Source organism: Lissotriton helveticus, chromosome 9, assembly GCF_964261635.1.
Source record: "Lissotriton helveticus chromosome 9, aLisHel1.1, whole genome shotgun sequence".
Taxonomy (NCBI): domain Eukaryota; kingdom Metazoa; phylum Chordata; class Amphibia; order Caudata; family Salamandridae; genus Lissotriton; species Lissotriton helveticus.
Genome location: NC_136070.1, coordinates 1,249,174,479 through 1,249,189,352, shown reverse-complemented (window position 1 = coordinate 1,249,189,352; position 14,874 = coordinate 1,249,174,479). Strand labels below are relative to the sequence as shown.

At 45.0% G+C, this 14,874-nt stretch overlaps 1 protein-coding gene across 3 annotated transcripts in view; it reads left to right on the top strand.

Annotated features, from left to right (window-relative positions):
- LOC144782429 (solute carrier family 26 member 6-like) overlaps window positions 1-14,874 on the top strand; it is a 235,226-nt gene that overhangs the window by 80,751 nt on the left and 139,601 nt on the right. For all 3 annotated transcript variants that reach the window (XM_078661782.1, XM_078661781.1, XM_078661783.1), the window contains exons 4-5: window positions 3,882-3,992; window positions 11,246-11,412. In XM_078661782.1, coding sequence (XP_078517908.1) covers window positions 3,882-3,992; window positions 11,246-11,412 — 278 coding nt within the window. The remainder of the gene's footprint in view (window positions 1-3,881; window positions 3,993-11,245; window positions 11,413-14,874) is intronic.

The following is a 14,874-nucleotide window of genomic DNA, read 5'->3' as shown; positions in this document are numbered from 1 at the left end:
GTGCAGCATTCCTAGCCCACTATGCGAAGCAGCATTGCCTTGCCGGTTTCTTCTTTGCTTCAGTATTCGCAGAACTCCTCACCCACTACGCAAAGCAGCATTTCCATGCCGGTTTCATCTTTGCCTCAGTATGGGCAGAACTCCTAACCCACTATGCGAAGCAGCATTGCCAAAGCCAGTTTCTTCTTTGCCTCAGTATGTGCAACACTTCTCGTCCACTACGTAGCAGCATTGCCTTGCCGGTTTCTTCTTTGCTTAATTATGTGCAGAACTCCTTGCACACTATGCGAAGCAGCATCGCCATGCCGGTTTCTTCTTTGCCTCAGTATGTGCAGCACTCTTCGCCCACTATGCAAAGCAGCATTACCATGCCGCTTTCTTCTTTGCCTCAGTATGTGCAGCACTCCTGGTCCACTATGCGAAGCAGAATTGCTATGATAGTTTCTTCTTTGCCTCTGTATGTGCAGCACACCTCGCCCACAATGCAAAGCAGTATTGCCGTGCCGGTTTCTTCTTTGCCTCAGTATGTGCAGCACTCCTCGTCCACTATGCGAAGCAGAATTGCTATGATAGTTTCTTCTTTGCCTCTGTATGTGCAGCACACCTCGCCCACAATGCAAAGCAGTATTGCCGTGCCGGTTTCTTCTTTGCCTCAGTATGTGCAGCATGCCGTGCTGGTTTCAGCGTTGTCCTGGAATCTAGAGCAAGATTACTCGTATGCCCTGCCCTGTTCCTCTCTTTCATCCTCCCCCTACTGGCCAGGGGTTCCCTTCTGTAGTACTGCAGTGGCAAGCAAGAGCCGCCCCGCTGGGCCTTCTAAGAGCAGCAGCAGCATGACTGTCCATTCCTTACAGCATTCCAGGCAGAGGACATTCAGCCAGCACTGCTGTCAGCTGGCTTTTTGCTGTACCTCTTATGTGTTGTCGCGGAGTACTGAGCTTGCGCCTATGCTGTCTTTCAGACACAGCACAGTTCCTTGGGTAACTTGTAGTTCTGCTGCATGTAAAGCTGTGCTGTTTATTCCAGTAGGTGCCCCAGGCTGTCTGAGTCAAAGGAGGGCTTTTTCAGAGAGTGAAAAGACTTTTTGACCAGAAAAGGTCAGGGGCTGTAGCTTGTATAGGTTCCTCCTAGAAGAATGCCAGCTTATCTAGCCCTCCAGCCCTATAGACCCTCCCGCTACTCCAAAGAGAAGCAACAACTTGCCTGGACAATCATTCCTGAAAGCAGGCGTGCACTCATTAAGAATCAAAAATGCATTGAGGGAGCTTGGTAGTTGATGTCTCATCAGCACACTAGGACTGTAGTAGAAGAAGCAAGAGGGTTGCATGAATAATCATGGGAAATACATGGAAAGGCCCCTGCCAATGAGGAACTGGCAGAGTTATCCATCGATTCATCAGGCTATCCATACACTTGAGGCTGCAAACATTGGTCTTATGATTCTAACATCCCAACACTCAAGAACTGTGCTTCTGACAAACCATCAAAGGATTTAGGCTGCTGTAAATTGGAAATGCAGGGCCCCTAAGAATAGACAGGGTTGCACCTTGTGTGCTCACCCACCCCCCCAGAGTGATATTAAATCACAACCACAGAGCAATTGCTGCTCTTATTGCAGAAATCCACATTGAAGGGGCTAGGGCTATGACGTAAGCAGGGTAAGCATTCCATCACTGGTCTAAAATTGCACTTTGCGTTCCATCAATGCTCCCATATATTAAAGGAGCACCCTTCAAAGCAACAGAGGCTGAATACATGGCTGAAACCAACCCCAAAAGCGTACAGGACCGGACGGCGGTGGTACAGAAGCTTCTTAAACAAATACCAGGCAAAATTCAAACCATGTCGGATCAGATTATTGGCAGAATAGATTAGATGAGCGGGCGTATTGATGGCTTGGAGAGGCAAACATCATGATACAAGCAGGAGTTGAAGAAGAACTTAAAAAGCCTGATATGAAAGTTGTTTTGGTGGATTTTGGATAGTTTTATACTAGTCCGATTGTTAGACCTGGCATCCTTGGCGTGGTTTCCCCTGTATTTTTGCCTCTACTTCCTATATTTCTGCTGTGTGCTAGATTTAGTTTTTGCTGGTCTAGATGCTTTTGGCCCTTTGCCACAGCTGATCAGTGCCGAAGGGCAAGTGCTCCCTGTGTAAATTATGTTCATGGTTTGGTTTTCCATGATTGGCGTATTAGATATACTTTGTGTCTCTGTACGGTTCTCACTGGTTCAGCGCATTCCAAGCATTTCTCCCTTTAACAGCTCTGGTGCACCTCTGCATCCTCTTCTGCCTCCACCACCCAGCGTCCAATGCTGTCCTTCTCACATGCACAGCTAAGGGTTCCACAGTGAAGCTTCCAGCTTCCCCAGCTGCTTCAAATGGACCCCCCCCCCCGAGTCAAGGAAGACAGTCACCCATGCACTCAAACCAGAAGACTGGACTACGGAAGCGCCCTCTATGTTGGCATCAACAAGTCCCTCCTCCACAAACTCCCGATGATACAGAACACCACAGCCTGACTCGTGCTCGGCATCCCCCGCATCGAGCACATCAGCCAAACCTACGGAAGTTCCACTGCTTCCCATGGAGAAAATAGTCCCTTTCAAGATACTCACCCACAGCTGTAAATTCCTACACAACACAGGCCCCCAATACCTCAACCAAAGAATCACCTTCCACATACCCAAAAGAAACCTCCACTCAGCCAACCTCGCCCTCACTGAAACCCCGGGCATCAACGGTTTAAGAACAGGGGGAAGAGCCTTCTCCTACATCGCAGCCAAGACCTGGAACGAGCTCCCTATCAACATCAGACTCACCCCCTCCCTGAACACCTTCAGGAAGGCTCTAAAGACCTAGCTTTTCGACTAAGCGGAACTGCTACCTCTCCTCCCCTACCCCACTCCGCCCGAGCGCCTTGAGACCCTCGTGTGTGAGTAGTGCGCTTACAATTCCCTGATTGATTGATTGATTGAGCTGCCAAAGGAGAAGTGTCCGGGATTATTTATGTGGTCATCTTCTGTCTTTTTTCAGACACATCCACCCCCTTATACCCTTCAATACAGAGTTGTCTGACTGCAGAAGAGGTGGTGGGGTTCTTGGTCTAAACACAGTGCCATTTCTGGATTGTTTACTCTTTGTCATCTGCAGGCACTTTTACCTCCGTGTTAGCTTCACTGTCATCTAGGTGGATGTTAACTTCCCACCTAGCACCAGAGTGGTCAGGTGTGCTCAGTTATAACTCATGCTCCAACATTGCTCGACCAGAAGTATATCTGCCTTTCTTAAATGTCATGGTACTTATACTTATAGAGCGCACTGTCACCAGATGGTCACCTTGCGGTGTCGCCTATTCGGCTTCCTGGCGCTGATACTCATACCGCTGTGGAACCCCTCCTGGCTTTCCCTGTGAGGTGTCCACTCCTGGGCACCCCCAGGTTGAAGCCAGGCATCCTTAGCGCTGTTGGGGCCGGTGTGGAGGCTAAGCAAGCTATTGCCCAGAGTTGCAGCGTGGGGCCCGTGATTAGAATAGGCACCGAGGCGAGAATTAATAGGTCCGAGGAAATTGAGCCCGAGACCCCGCCGAGGCGGGAATCGAACCCTGGTCCCTGGCCAGAACTCTGCATCAGGGTCTGCCGCTCTAACCATTGAGCCACACTCCACTTTCTTAGTTATCACCCAGTTTGCCTGCGCTGAGTAACAAGCTTAAACTAGGCTTTGATATTTGGTAAATTGCCAGTCACATGGGTGGCTGTTTGTATTCCTTTGGATTTGGAAGCTAAGCGACAGTGCCAGCTTTTATGATGACTTGCTCTCTGTTATCCTGGTCTCAAGAATGTGCATTAATGGGTTTTCTTCTCTCTTCCTTTTATTTGTAGGTCTGGCTTATGCCCTCCTTGCCAGTGTCCCTGCAGTGTTTGGACTGTACTCCTCCTTCTACCCTGTGCTACTGTATTCCATCTTCGGGACATCGCGGCACATCTCCGCAGGTGAGCAGAGCCTCTTAAGGATGCAAGCCGGACAATACTGGGTGAACATTTGCTACATCTTGTATGTGTTTGTGTAGGCTTGTGGTTGGGTGCTTGTTGTTTTTGTGTGTGTGTGATGGGGCTTATGCACTTGAGATGACGTCTATGGGAGTGCTCAATTCCTTTCATCCCACCTATCCCCTCATCTCATTTCTTTCTCTCACACCCCTGTTCTGTTTTGTCCACAGTGTTTCTCTTTGTTTATCTAATTATCTTTACATCTTATTTCTCACAGTGTGTCTCTACTTCTCAGATGGCACACTGTCCGCAGGCATATCGGAACCTTTGGTGTAGCAGGGGCTAACATCTTTGAGGGGCTAATCTCAGGTTTCACTTATTGAGTGGTGATGTCACATTAGCTGCATTAAGAAGAAACAACTCCCGCCTTCTGTCTTATTATCCATTATGTGTTTGTGAAGCGAGCCCTAAGATTTGCGGGCCAGGGTGAAAGCGCCCTGGCTCCCCCGTCCCGCATGATGGACCTGGCGATGACTGTCCTACCTTAACACACGTTGTCATTTCATAACATCCCCTCAGACTTACGCAGTATGCATTTTTATTGTACCCAAACTTAAGTACTTTAAAACTGCAGTGCCCCTCTTTGGCTGGTCTCTAGTGGTTGGAAGAAAGATTAGTCTCCATTGCTTTCCCAAAAATTAAGAGATTAAGGCATATTCTGAAACCAATGATACATGTTTTAGGTAAGCAGGAAAGTTCTCCTCCAATTGCTTTTGAGAGGGACGACATTGGAGCCAAGAGGGTCTGAAAGTTGTTGTGCAGGTTGAAGTAGCAAAATGGAAATTAGACCCCATGTATTGCAGAGTGCTACCACCAATGGATCTGCCAATGATTGGAAGGACTTTAGAGTGGTCTGGGAGACTGCAAAGTCTTCTAAGTAGAACTCGGCTACTGGGTGGGTGCTTTAGTATGGTGACTTTAGGGAGCTATCTTTTGACTCTACCACAAGTGGCCACCAGATTGCAGCGCTTGGCTTGAGATGGCCTTGTTGCTTCGGAAGCAGGAGCATTAAGGCAATAAAATGTCAGTTCACCTGGAGGATGCAAACATCCTTGCAATTAATCTTCAGACTGGCTGCTTCTGAGGACCGGTGACCAACCGAAGCGTGTTCGTGTAGAATCCTGACACGGTCCCCACATGCAGGTTTATAACCGATCATGCATCATTCCAGGCAGGCATGGGGAGAAACACTGCTGTGAACTGCAGAACACGCCTGTGAAGGAGCTTCACACATGGAACAGATTCATGCAGGTTCCACAAAACTGTTCCACCGCACTGAATTCAGCAGAATTTTGCTGTTTCTGTAACGTTTAAAGACTGTTTTGGCATTTTGTGGAGAGTCGCGTGGTTTGTGATCCATTACAATACAAACTACACGTTCACAAAATGTCATGATTTGAAGCACACCTTTAGGTGCCTTTTTTAATCTTGTTTTGCGAAACAAGCCGCTCCCCTCTCCTAATTATGTAGGCTGGAGACCTTGGGAGCGGTATAGTGTATGACTTCCTGCTGGATTCTATCCTTTTAACATGCAAATTCACAGTCCTAGAACCCACCTATTCAAGACTGTGATCACCTCTTTGAAAGGAAAGGTTTATGGCAGCCAGTCTGAGCTTCTTCACTGTCTGTCATTCTACTGCATTTAAAACAAGAATGTATCTTCAAACACTTTGCTTTCTTCTTATGCTTTAACATTGTATTTAAAAATGTTCATTTGTACAAGCATTCAACGTATACTGTGCCCCCTCATACCTAAAAAACACAAATACCAACACTAAACATGTCTGAGTCATTATCTTGAAGTATTTGTTTTTTATTTAAAACAGTACCAGGTTCGACCATAGGATTTAAAAAGCAATGGTGTTCTGTACGAAATGACATCATACCTCATAATAAATAAACCACAAATACAAAAGTCATAACAATACATCTACTGAAGTCAATTAAAACAAAAACAAAACCTATGTGTTCTCTCTAAAAATAATACGAACAAAAGCAACACAACACCCATCTATTTGGCAAACAGTGTTTTGAGTTCCCTGAGACTCTAACAATATGGCCCTAAGTGTATTCCCTGATGCAAACATTTGTAAATGGAGGGGTGTACGTGGAGAATGCCTACTGTGACCCTCAATTTACTGGACAATTTAGAAAGTGTTTTACACTCAATTGTCCAGTGAGAGTTTTTGCCCAAATCCAGTAGTGTTCCTCCAAGTGTCTAACTTGCTGGCACCTCAATCTGCCCAGTAGTTCAGCATAATCCCTTCACCTTCATTCTCCTGTGTCATAGCCCACAAGAGTACTCCCTCTCTCCCAGGGCCTCCCTGGCTACAAGTCTCACCTCAGCTCCATCCCCCTTACATCCTCTTTGGAGATTTCCCTGAAGAAGCGGGCAGGGTTTTGAAAGCCACATAGTGCCTGAAAATAGAGGGGGCACAGTTTGCAGGGACAAGCCCCTGCCCTGAGTGCCTAGTTTTATAGTGTCCCCATGGAGAGGCACTGAAAAAGTTATGGAAGACCAGAAGAGAGCCCTCCGGCCGGCGACTGCTTGCCTCGGTGTTCCTGTTGGGGTTGCTGGTTCTGGACAATGCGGTGTTCAAGTGGTCGACTGCATGAAGTGGAGCCTCAACCCCTCCATCGGGTGCGCTTGATGTCTGCTGGAATGAGACACTGGGCTATGGAGTACTCATCCTGGGCCCAGAGGAGCTTGAGACCTCTTTCGCAAACCCCGGCAGACCCTGAAGTAGGATGGTGGAGGGGTTGGGGCTGCAAGCAAGAGGGCACTTGGTCAAGAGTGTGGAACACCAGCTGAAACCAGCTGAGGGCTATGAGTGCCAAGTTCCAGAGGCTGCAAGAGGGGAGGGTGGCAGCAGCCTGAACATTAGCAGTTTGTGCCTTAACTGCCTTGTGGTGCGTGTTGTGACCTCTGCTGCACAACACCACCACTCCCCGCTAGAGCACCATTTTCAAGAGTAGGCTGCAGGTTACGGTGCTGCCAAGGAGCCCAGCAGCAGCCTTAGTGGCTTGTGTAAGGTGCCTGGACTGGCAGGTTCATGCAGGAAGCAGTCTCTGCTTGAAGGAGCTGGGCAGGAAAGTGTTTCTGGGTGGTGATACTGCAGTTGCACTGGGGAAGCAATAACACGGCATACTTTTGATTTAAAATAAAAACTTCACTATGTCAGATATAAAAGGTGAACATTTGTACAGTTCAAAAGAATAGTCCAGAAATTCGTCCGTGATTTAAACAAGAGTCCTGTGGGAGGCAAAACCTGCAGGAGCGACTGAAAAGAGGCCCAGTCCCATAAAAAAAGTATTGGTGCCCCTCACTGGCACAGATTAACCACTGGCTCGGAGTCCCAGCTACCAAATATCACTTGCCTGAACTACAACTTGGATCATTGTGCAACACCAGTGCTCAGTCCAACAATCTGACCAAGCCACTCTTTCTAAGCATCACTCTCATTGTCAGGGTCTTCATCGTTCTCCTACCACCATCTGGAGCAGACTTTCTCCCAGGATTGTAACGCATGCAGATGTTGTCCTCTGGCTCTGTTCCACTATCTTTGCTTTCAAACGTTTACCGTCTGATCGAGTCCTGGTTTTGATGTGCTGAGATGTCAGACTTTTGTCTTACAACATCCATCACCTGAATCTATGCTTTCTGGTAGTCTGTTTTTAAAAAAAGATTTGCTGTCCAGCAGTAACCTAATATTAGCTGTGAGTAGTAGCATCTGGTATATGTCCATGCTGTGCAATTGTTCTAAAACCTTTTGAATATCTTCCTCATATTTTGGAGGCACCAGCTGTGGTCAACCAGCTCATCCCTTTTTTCATGCTAGGTTTCAATAGCTCTTTTCATTATTCTCCTCTTAAGTATGGTGCACTCATCCCACTAATTGAACAATCAAGCTACTAGTGCTCTGTGGGTCACCCCTTGTGGTGGACTGGTGGGTGTCATGCCTTCAAAAAAGAACAATTAAGACATACTTGTAGGGCACAACTCTTGTACAACCTTGTTGTTCCAGAAGGAGGTTCACTTTATGGCCTTTGTTCTTCTCAGTTAGATCCACAATCCTTAAATTATTACTATATGGCTTTCCTTCTGTATCCTCCGCTCTTTATTTCAATTTGTGTGCTCAGTGCACCATTCTATTAACTTTGTACTTTTAAAGCCCTTTATGTCTTGATGTAGGCTATCTTTTTCAACCTGTGTTCCTTTCCCTCTGTCTGATGTTTTTTTGAGGTCAGCTATGATTAATTTCAGTGTAATTCCTACCAACTCCTTTTGGTTCCCAGATGGTACCACACGCCCTAAAAGCCATCTGGACATTACTTCTATATTGTTTGCTATAGTATTCTTGTCCAGCCTCCTGTTCTACTTTCCCTCCTGGCAGCACTTCATTTCTGATCACTGAGATGATGTATTTGTCCGTTTTGTTTTCCTATCTTAATATATCCGTTTTTTTCCTTATCATTCTGCCCACTCGTGTGGAATGCATGCCAAGATTCCTGGATAAGTGTCTCTTTCCTTGTTATTGTGTCTTCTGCTATCCCTTCTGCTTTAGTTCACTCACAGCTTGCGGCCCTTCAACTGTAGTTGGCTTGACAACAATCACCTTTGTACCAAATTCATCAGTGGTTTCTCACACTGTGCATAGGGGGTCTGATTTACTCTTGTGCCCCCAGTTTATTGACGAGCTCATGGCCTTGTAGCTGAATCTTAGTTTATCACAACTCTGTCACACAGAAGCCACTGTACCCCTCTCCTGTTCCTTATTGTAGGCAGTTCTTTCAGATTTGTAGAGCATCCTGCTGGTTCCAAAGTCAGGCATGACCTTTTTGCTGTTCAGTCCCTCCCCAACTGCATTGCTCGTGATGTGTACAGTGTTATTGTTAAGTGTTTGTTGCTTAATGTTCCCTGTTTAACCACTATACTCTTATTCATTTCTGGATGATGATCTGGTATTACCCCCTAGGTCTACTAGGGTCCCCCCGCCCCCCAACCATGATTCCTTAGCAGTACAATACCTGCCCTGAAGGTCCTGCTTAACTGCCTGTCCTTAATCAGATTTCACAAGAGAGTGCAGCATATGTCTTCTGAGGTGCCTGTGCAGGACTCAAAGATGGCCCCTTTGAGCTCCTGGTGACTGACTTCCCATTGGTCCTTCTGTGATCGGGTTCTTCCACAGAGCAGGCATTGTTCCTTCTGCGGCTTCGCAGAGAGCCTCACATCTTCTCCACTTGATGCCTGCCTCATCCATCTCTCATTTCTTTCTAATTGAAGGAAGTTATAATTTATCCTACCCAGTTTAGTTGGCCTCCTGCCCAGTTCTTGTGTTTGGCACACTAGTGCAGGGACAACATTAAAGGGAGATCCGCAGTATTTCCACCTGAATGGCACTTCCACGAAGACCTCCTTGGCTCAGTTCTCTAATATGTGCATAACTGTGCTGAACTTTGTTCCTATTTCAGCTCTCTTCTCTCAACTATTACATGGTTTTCAGGTCTCTCAGTGCTTATGACCCGATGTGCCATTTCCCCAGGGCTAGCTTGGGCCCAGAAAGGAAAGGGGGTCCTGAGCCATAATGAAAGGAACAGAAACAACAGTGCACAGAGCTGTGTTTGAACATGAGTGTTCATTAGAGCACCATGCTAGACCCTCGTCCAATACAAAGAAAGCAGAGCAGTGCCACTTCCCTTTCCATGCACAGTTCCAGGTGAGGCCTAGTAACTCCTGGGTCCTCCATGGAACCATGGTCTCCCTTGCAACTGCATTCCTTCCAGTGGTCTCCACTCCAGATGGGTGTGCTCCATCTTTGGCATGGGTGCACGCGCCTTGGTTCCTTTCACCCAGGCCAGGGCTAGTGGGATGGAAAACCAGAGTTCTTGGTGGTGGCAGTAGCTCAGGCCGCAATTGAAGCCAGGGGTGTGATGACAGTCCAATCCATGGGGAAAGATGCAATCTATGGATGCCACAGGTAATGCAGGACTCATACGCAGAGCCACTGGAATTAAGTATTGTATTGTAATTGCATTTATATAGTGCTTACTACCCATGACGTGGCGTCAAAGCACTTTTTTGGTGAGTAGCACACTACTCTGGAACCCACAAAGGATTAGTGGCGGATTAGTATACTGAAATTTGAGTGGTGGATATGTGACTCTATTAGTTGGATTAAATAGGATAATGGGGGGATAGAAGAGGGAAGAGTCTAGAAAATGTTTATTGGGAGATCACAGTAGTACAATTGTTGTTGTGGGATGAGGGATAGGTGAGGGAAGAATGTAGAAGGGTTGTTTAGGAGATCATAGTAGTAAAATGAGGTTTGGAATGAATTAAGTGGAGGTAGAGAATGTATTGAGAGGTATAGAGTGAAATATAGGGTGGTGCGTCATTTTTTTTTTTTACAGTAGGACTAAAGTAATAAATACATAGATACATAAGTACATATTTATACAAGAAATTTACAAATACATACATATAATCATATAATTCTATAACTGCAGCGTTTTCTGCATAAATATAATAATAATAATAATCCACATTTGTAAAGCGCACAATCACCCATAAGGGTCTCTAGGCGCTGGGGGCCGTCGGGAAGATTAAGCAAGCTATTGCCCAGAGTTACAAGGTGCTGGGCTAACCTGCCGCTGGAGCCAGGTATCGAACCGTGATCCCCAGATTCCAGCGTCAGTCGCCCTGGCCGCGGAGCCACACCTCTTCATATGGAGTTGCCACATTTGCCACCTAATACATAATCTCCTGCATAATCTGCAGATTTTAACCAAATAACTAGTTTCAAGATCAAACTGTTCAGGAGTTACTTAAAACTTGACTATGCATGTTCCTGTGTAGTGGAAGGCCATACACAAAGCTTGACTGGTCATCTTTGATTCGCTTATTGTTGTGATTGGGTTTTAAACTGGCGCCAATAAGGTGATCTATGGTCAGAGCCTGTTACCGTCTTTAAAAGTGTCAAAATAATCAAGCAATGCTATTGCAAAATATGGCACATTATCCTGCATAATTTGCTTTTCCATGCTGCATAATTTAGTCAACTCTGCCGCATAATTTACACCTTTGTTTGAATTCTGTGTCCGAATGACCGCATTTATGTGGCCCACAGCTGTTGAGTGTTTCTTTGTATTTACAACATAGCGCTCAAGGTCTAAAGAGTCTGTTTCCCTTACTGCAGGTACCTTCTCCATCATCGCTGTCATGATTGGCAGTGTGACCGAGTCCATGGCCCCCAATGAGAACTTCATGCTACCTGACAATGAGACGGTCCTGGACGTGGCAGCGAGGGACCAGGCCCGGGTGGACATATCAGTTGCCTTAAACTTCCTGGTTGGAATCTTTCAGGTGTGAGATTTGTTTAAATTGCCAATCTAGTGGGGGGCGGAGGCAGTGCTTAATTTGAGCCGGTCATTTCAGGTGCCCGACACCAGCACTTAATTCTCAGCACCTGCTCTTAATAAGTCTGCCACATGGTGGAGCTGTTGTAGAATTTTGAGATGAGAACAACAATAGCTGTTTAACTATTCGGTATGCATTAAAAATGAATATTGCTTGTCGTCCACACAATTATTGTACCTTTGAGTTGGCAGAATAGTCTGAATTGTCACATTTGTAGGAGTGTGGTGGTTAGTAGTTATGTTCGTACTGCCATTAGCAGCGCTGGCGGGGCAGTGGGGTGGTGAAAGAGGCAGTTAGTGGCCTGCTGAGAAGGGCCCTGGCACTTACCTTTCTATAAATTAAGATGGATAACTGATATTATTGGGTAGTACTGACCCAGTCAATGACTGATCAATAGAAGTGAGTGTACTGAAGGTGCGGCTTAGTGTAATTCTGAATCCATTGTGGTATCATGCTTTTAACATCTGTAATTCAGAGATATGTCGTTTGTAAAGTGTGAACTAATCCACATATTGTAAAATCAGTGATGAAGTTATGGGTTTGGTTTGGACTTGAATTGTATTTATGATTTGTTAATTAGCCTGGAACCAATTTTATAAATCCGAACAAAACTTGGCACTGATTGAAAAATGTGCTAAAAATTCAACAGGTTTGTCCATAATCGCCAAACTAATTATGGGTGATCTAAAAAAATCATTTAAAATGATAAATCTAATAGTAATGTTTGTGCTCTACTGTAGTGTAGTTCCTATATTCCCAATAGGCTCTGCGCATTGGAATAATATAATCAGCAGTGTAGACGTAGGACTGAGGTTAACTAGGTCTCTACTGACTATATTAGACTTAAGGTTTGCCAGCTAGCTCAGAGGTCACTAGAAACTTTCTCGAATGTTCAAGAAGGAATTAACTTTCCTGATTAGACAAGAAGGGATTAGCTTCCGACAACCATATAACATGACAACTTTGCTCCCTCAGAATAAGAGTGTATCTCTAGAGTCGTGTGAAAACAATAGACCGCTATTTCACTCAGTCAAGTGTGCATACTTAGTTTCACCAGAGTGCAGAGAAAAGCGAGACAGGAGTTTTCAATAAAATGTTATTTATTGAGCAGTCTTCTTTCTCATGCAAGAGAAATTAATTGCCACAATTGCAATACTCATAGTAAAGTAAAGGGCGTACAGTAAAAGGAGGATTATAAAATAATACTGTAAAAGCATTGATATGGTTTCTTAGCCATATGATACTTTAAAATAGATAAAATATATATACATATATACATTGACTAACGTACTCAACTGGTGCTTCTAAATACGCCTACCCCTGTGTACCTGACCTAAGCCTAATATGTGGGAAGGAGTAAATAAGTAGCAGTTTAAGTTAAGTTTGTTTTGCCAAGAATCTGACTCAAGAATTCTCTTTAAGGGTTTAGTCAGCTCCGTACCTGGGTAATTAGAAAGCAGGAGGTCTTGTATCTCTCTCTCAGGACTCGATATCCCAGTAACCTGCGAAGGTATTTGGAAACACCGGAGCTGGATTTCTCGGCAGGAGAAAAGACAGCGTCTCTCTCAGTGCGTCTAAAGGGAGGGACAGCGTCCGTGGGCTCTCTCATCAGCTGGGCTCTCGGGCAAGTAGATAGCTGCTCCAAAACCACCACCGTGTGTTTGCTTAAGGCAACGTTGGTATGTTTATACCTGAAAGGTGCTGGGTTTGACGTAAGGCTGGACATAAGACGTCAATAAAGATGTCACTAAGAACCGGCCGTTCTTACAGTGCTTTACAGGAGTTCTAGGACGAAATCAAAACAAAAGCAAGGGGGATTTCCCAGGTTGCTGGAGGTTTGGTTTGTTTAGAGAACTCGTTGTGCTTTCTAGGATGCCGGGGAAGTAGCCTTGCTTAATGTGACAGCATGTGCTACGACTGAATATGGATATGATTACTATGCCGTTGTAGGGATATTATTGATTATAACCGGACAAGAGCATAAAATAGAAATATCGATTTAGGTTCCTAGATAAAAACACAATACCCACTCCACGATCTAATGTCCATCATTACTAAAACTAAGCAATAGTAAACATATAAAAGTGCATGTGTATTTCAACCCACCCCAAAATACATTTTAGCATTTGAAATGGTGCATAGATATACACGAAAATGATTATAGGTACTGTACGCTATTCAAGCAGTGTAATCATTCAGTAAAAAAGATGCATATATATATCAGCATGAATGATTTGCGAAATTTACACATAAAATGGCTCTTAATACAGAAAAGAAGGTCGAGACCATTCCATCACATATAAATACAGTGGCTGTAAATGTGCCAGAGGCTTAGGTAATATATTGTCTCTAGAGTTCCTAAAATAGAAGCTCTGTTCTCTAAGAATAGTTCTACTTTAAGCAGAGTACATGTGCCAGAAAAAAGGTACATATTTTGGAATTGGGGAAAAAAAAATGTTTTCGCTTTCAGGGGAGAGACAAAAAATATAGTTCCAAATATGTTCAGTAGCTTTTGTTTATCAAAGCCGAAGGCCGAATTCAGAGTTCAGGTAACGCTGTGTACTAGTTTACTTAAAAGTTATTCTTTTTGTTCAGGGGAGAACATCACTTCAGACAGACTTTCAAAAAAGTGGTTTACCGCTTCAGGTGCAAGTTCGACCAAGTTGGAAAATGCCGCAACTGTGCAGTCGTGAGAATGATTGCTATCATCGATGTCAGGATCAGCAATGCTCACAGAAGGTCGTACCTGGGTGATGTTGCTCTAATCTCGTACTTCACTACCCCCTAATCGCAGTGCTGAAGTCTCAACGAATGCCGTCATCAGAATGGGTAGCCGCTGGGGACAACACGATGCATGAGCCGTTACAGGACTTAGCAAAGTATCTGTATCCAAAGGTACTGCTGATGGTAGTGTAAGACAGACGTCCAACACCCATTCTTCTCTGCATAGCATACATCGAAGCACAGGTAAGATGCAATTCTGCCAGATGGGTCTGAATGAAAGAAACCAGGTCATATTCAGATCTCTTAGCCGGGCTAATCCAAGGACTTTAGTTATGCGGTCGCGATAGCGTATAGCTAGGATCGTTTCTTCCATCGAAGCTGGAGTCTTGTCTGCGATTTGGCTTGCCATATCGAAGCAGAAGTATCAAAAATAAAATGCCTGCTACGAGTCCCAATAGAAGTGGTAGGCCGCCAAAGACAGAATGGACAACATTAGGAAAAATGCCCAGAACTGTTTTGAAGGGTGTTAACAGTCCCAAAAAAATTGTCTTAAATATATGTGGGATACCGCTGGTATCAGACATATTTAGGATTTGGCTTAGCATTTCTGCGAAATGCACGGGGCAATTTGTTGATAAAAGGGTATGTATCTCTGCCGTTGTCCTTGCAACTTGCAGATCATAC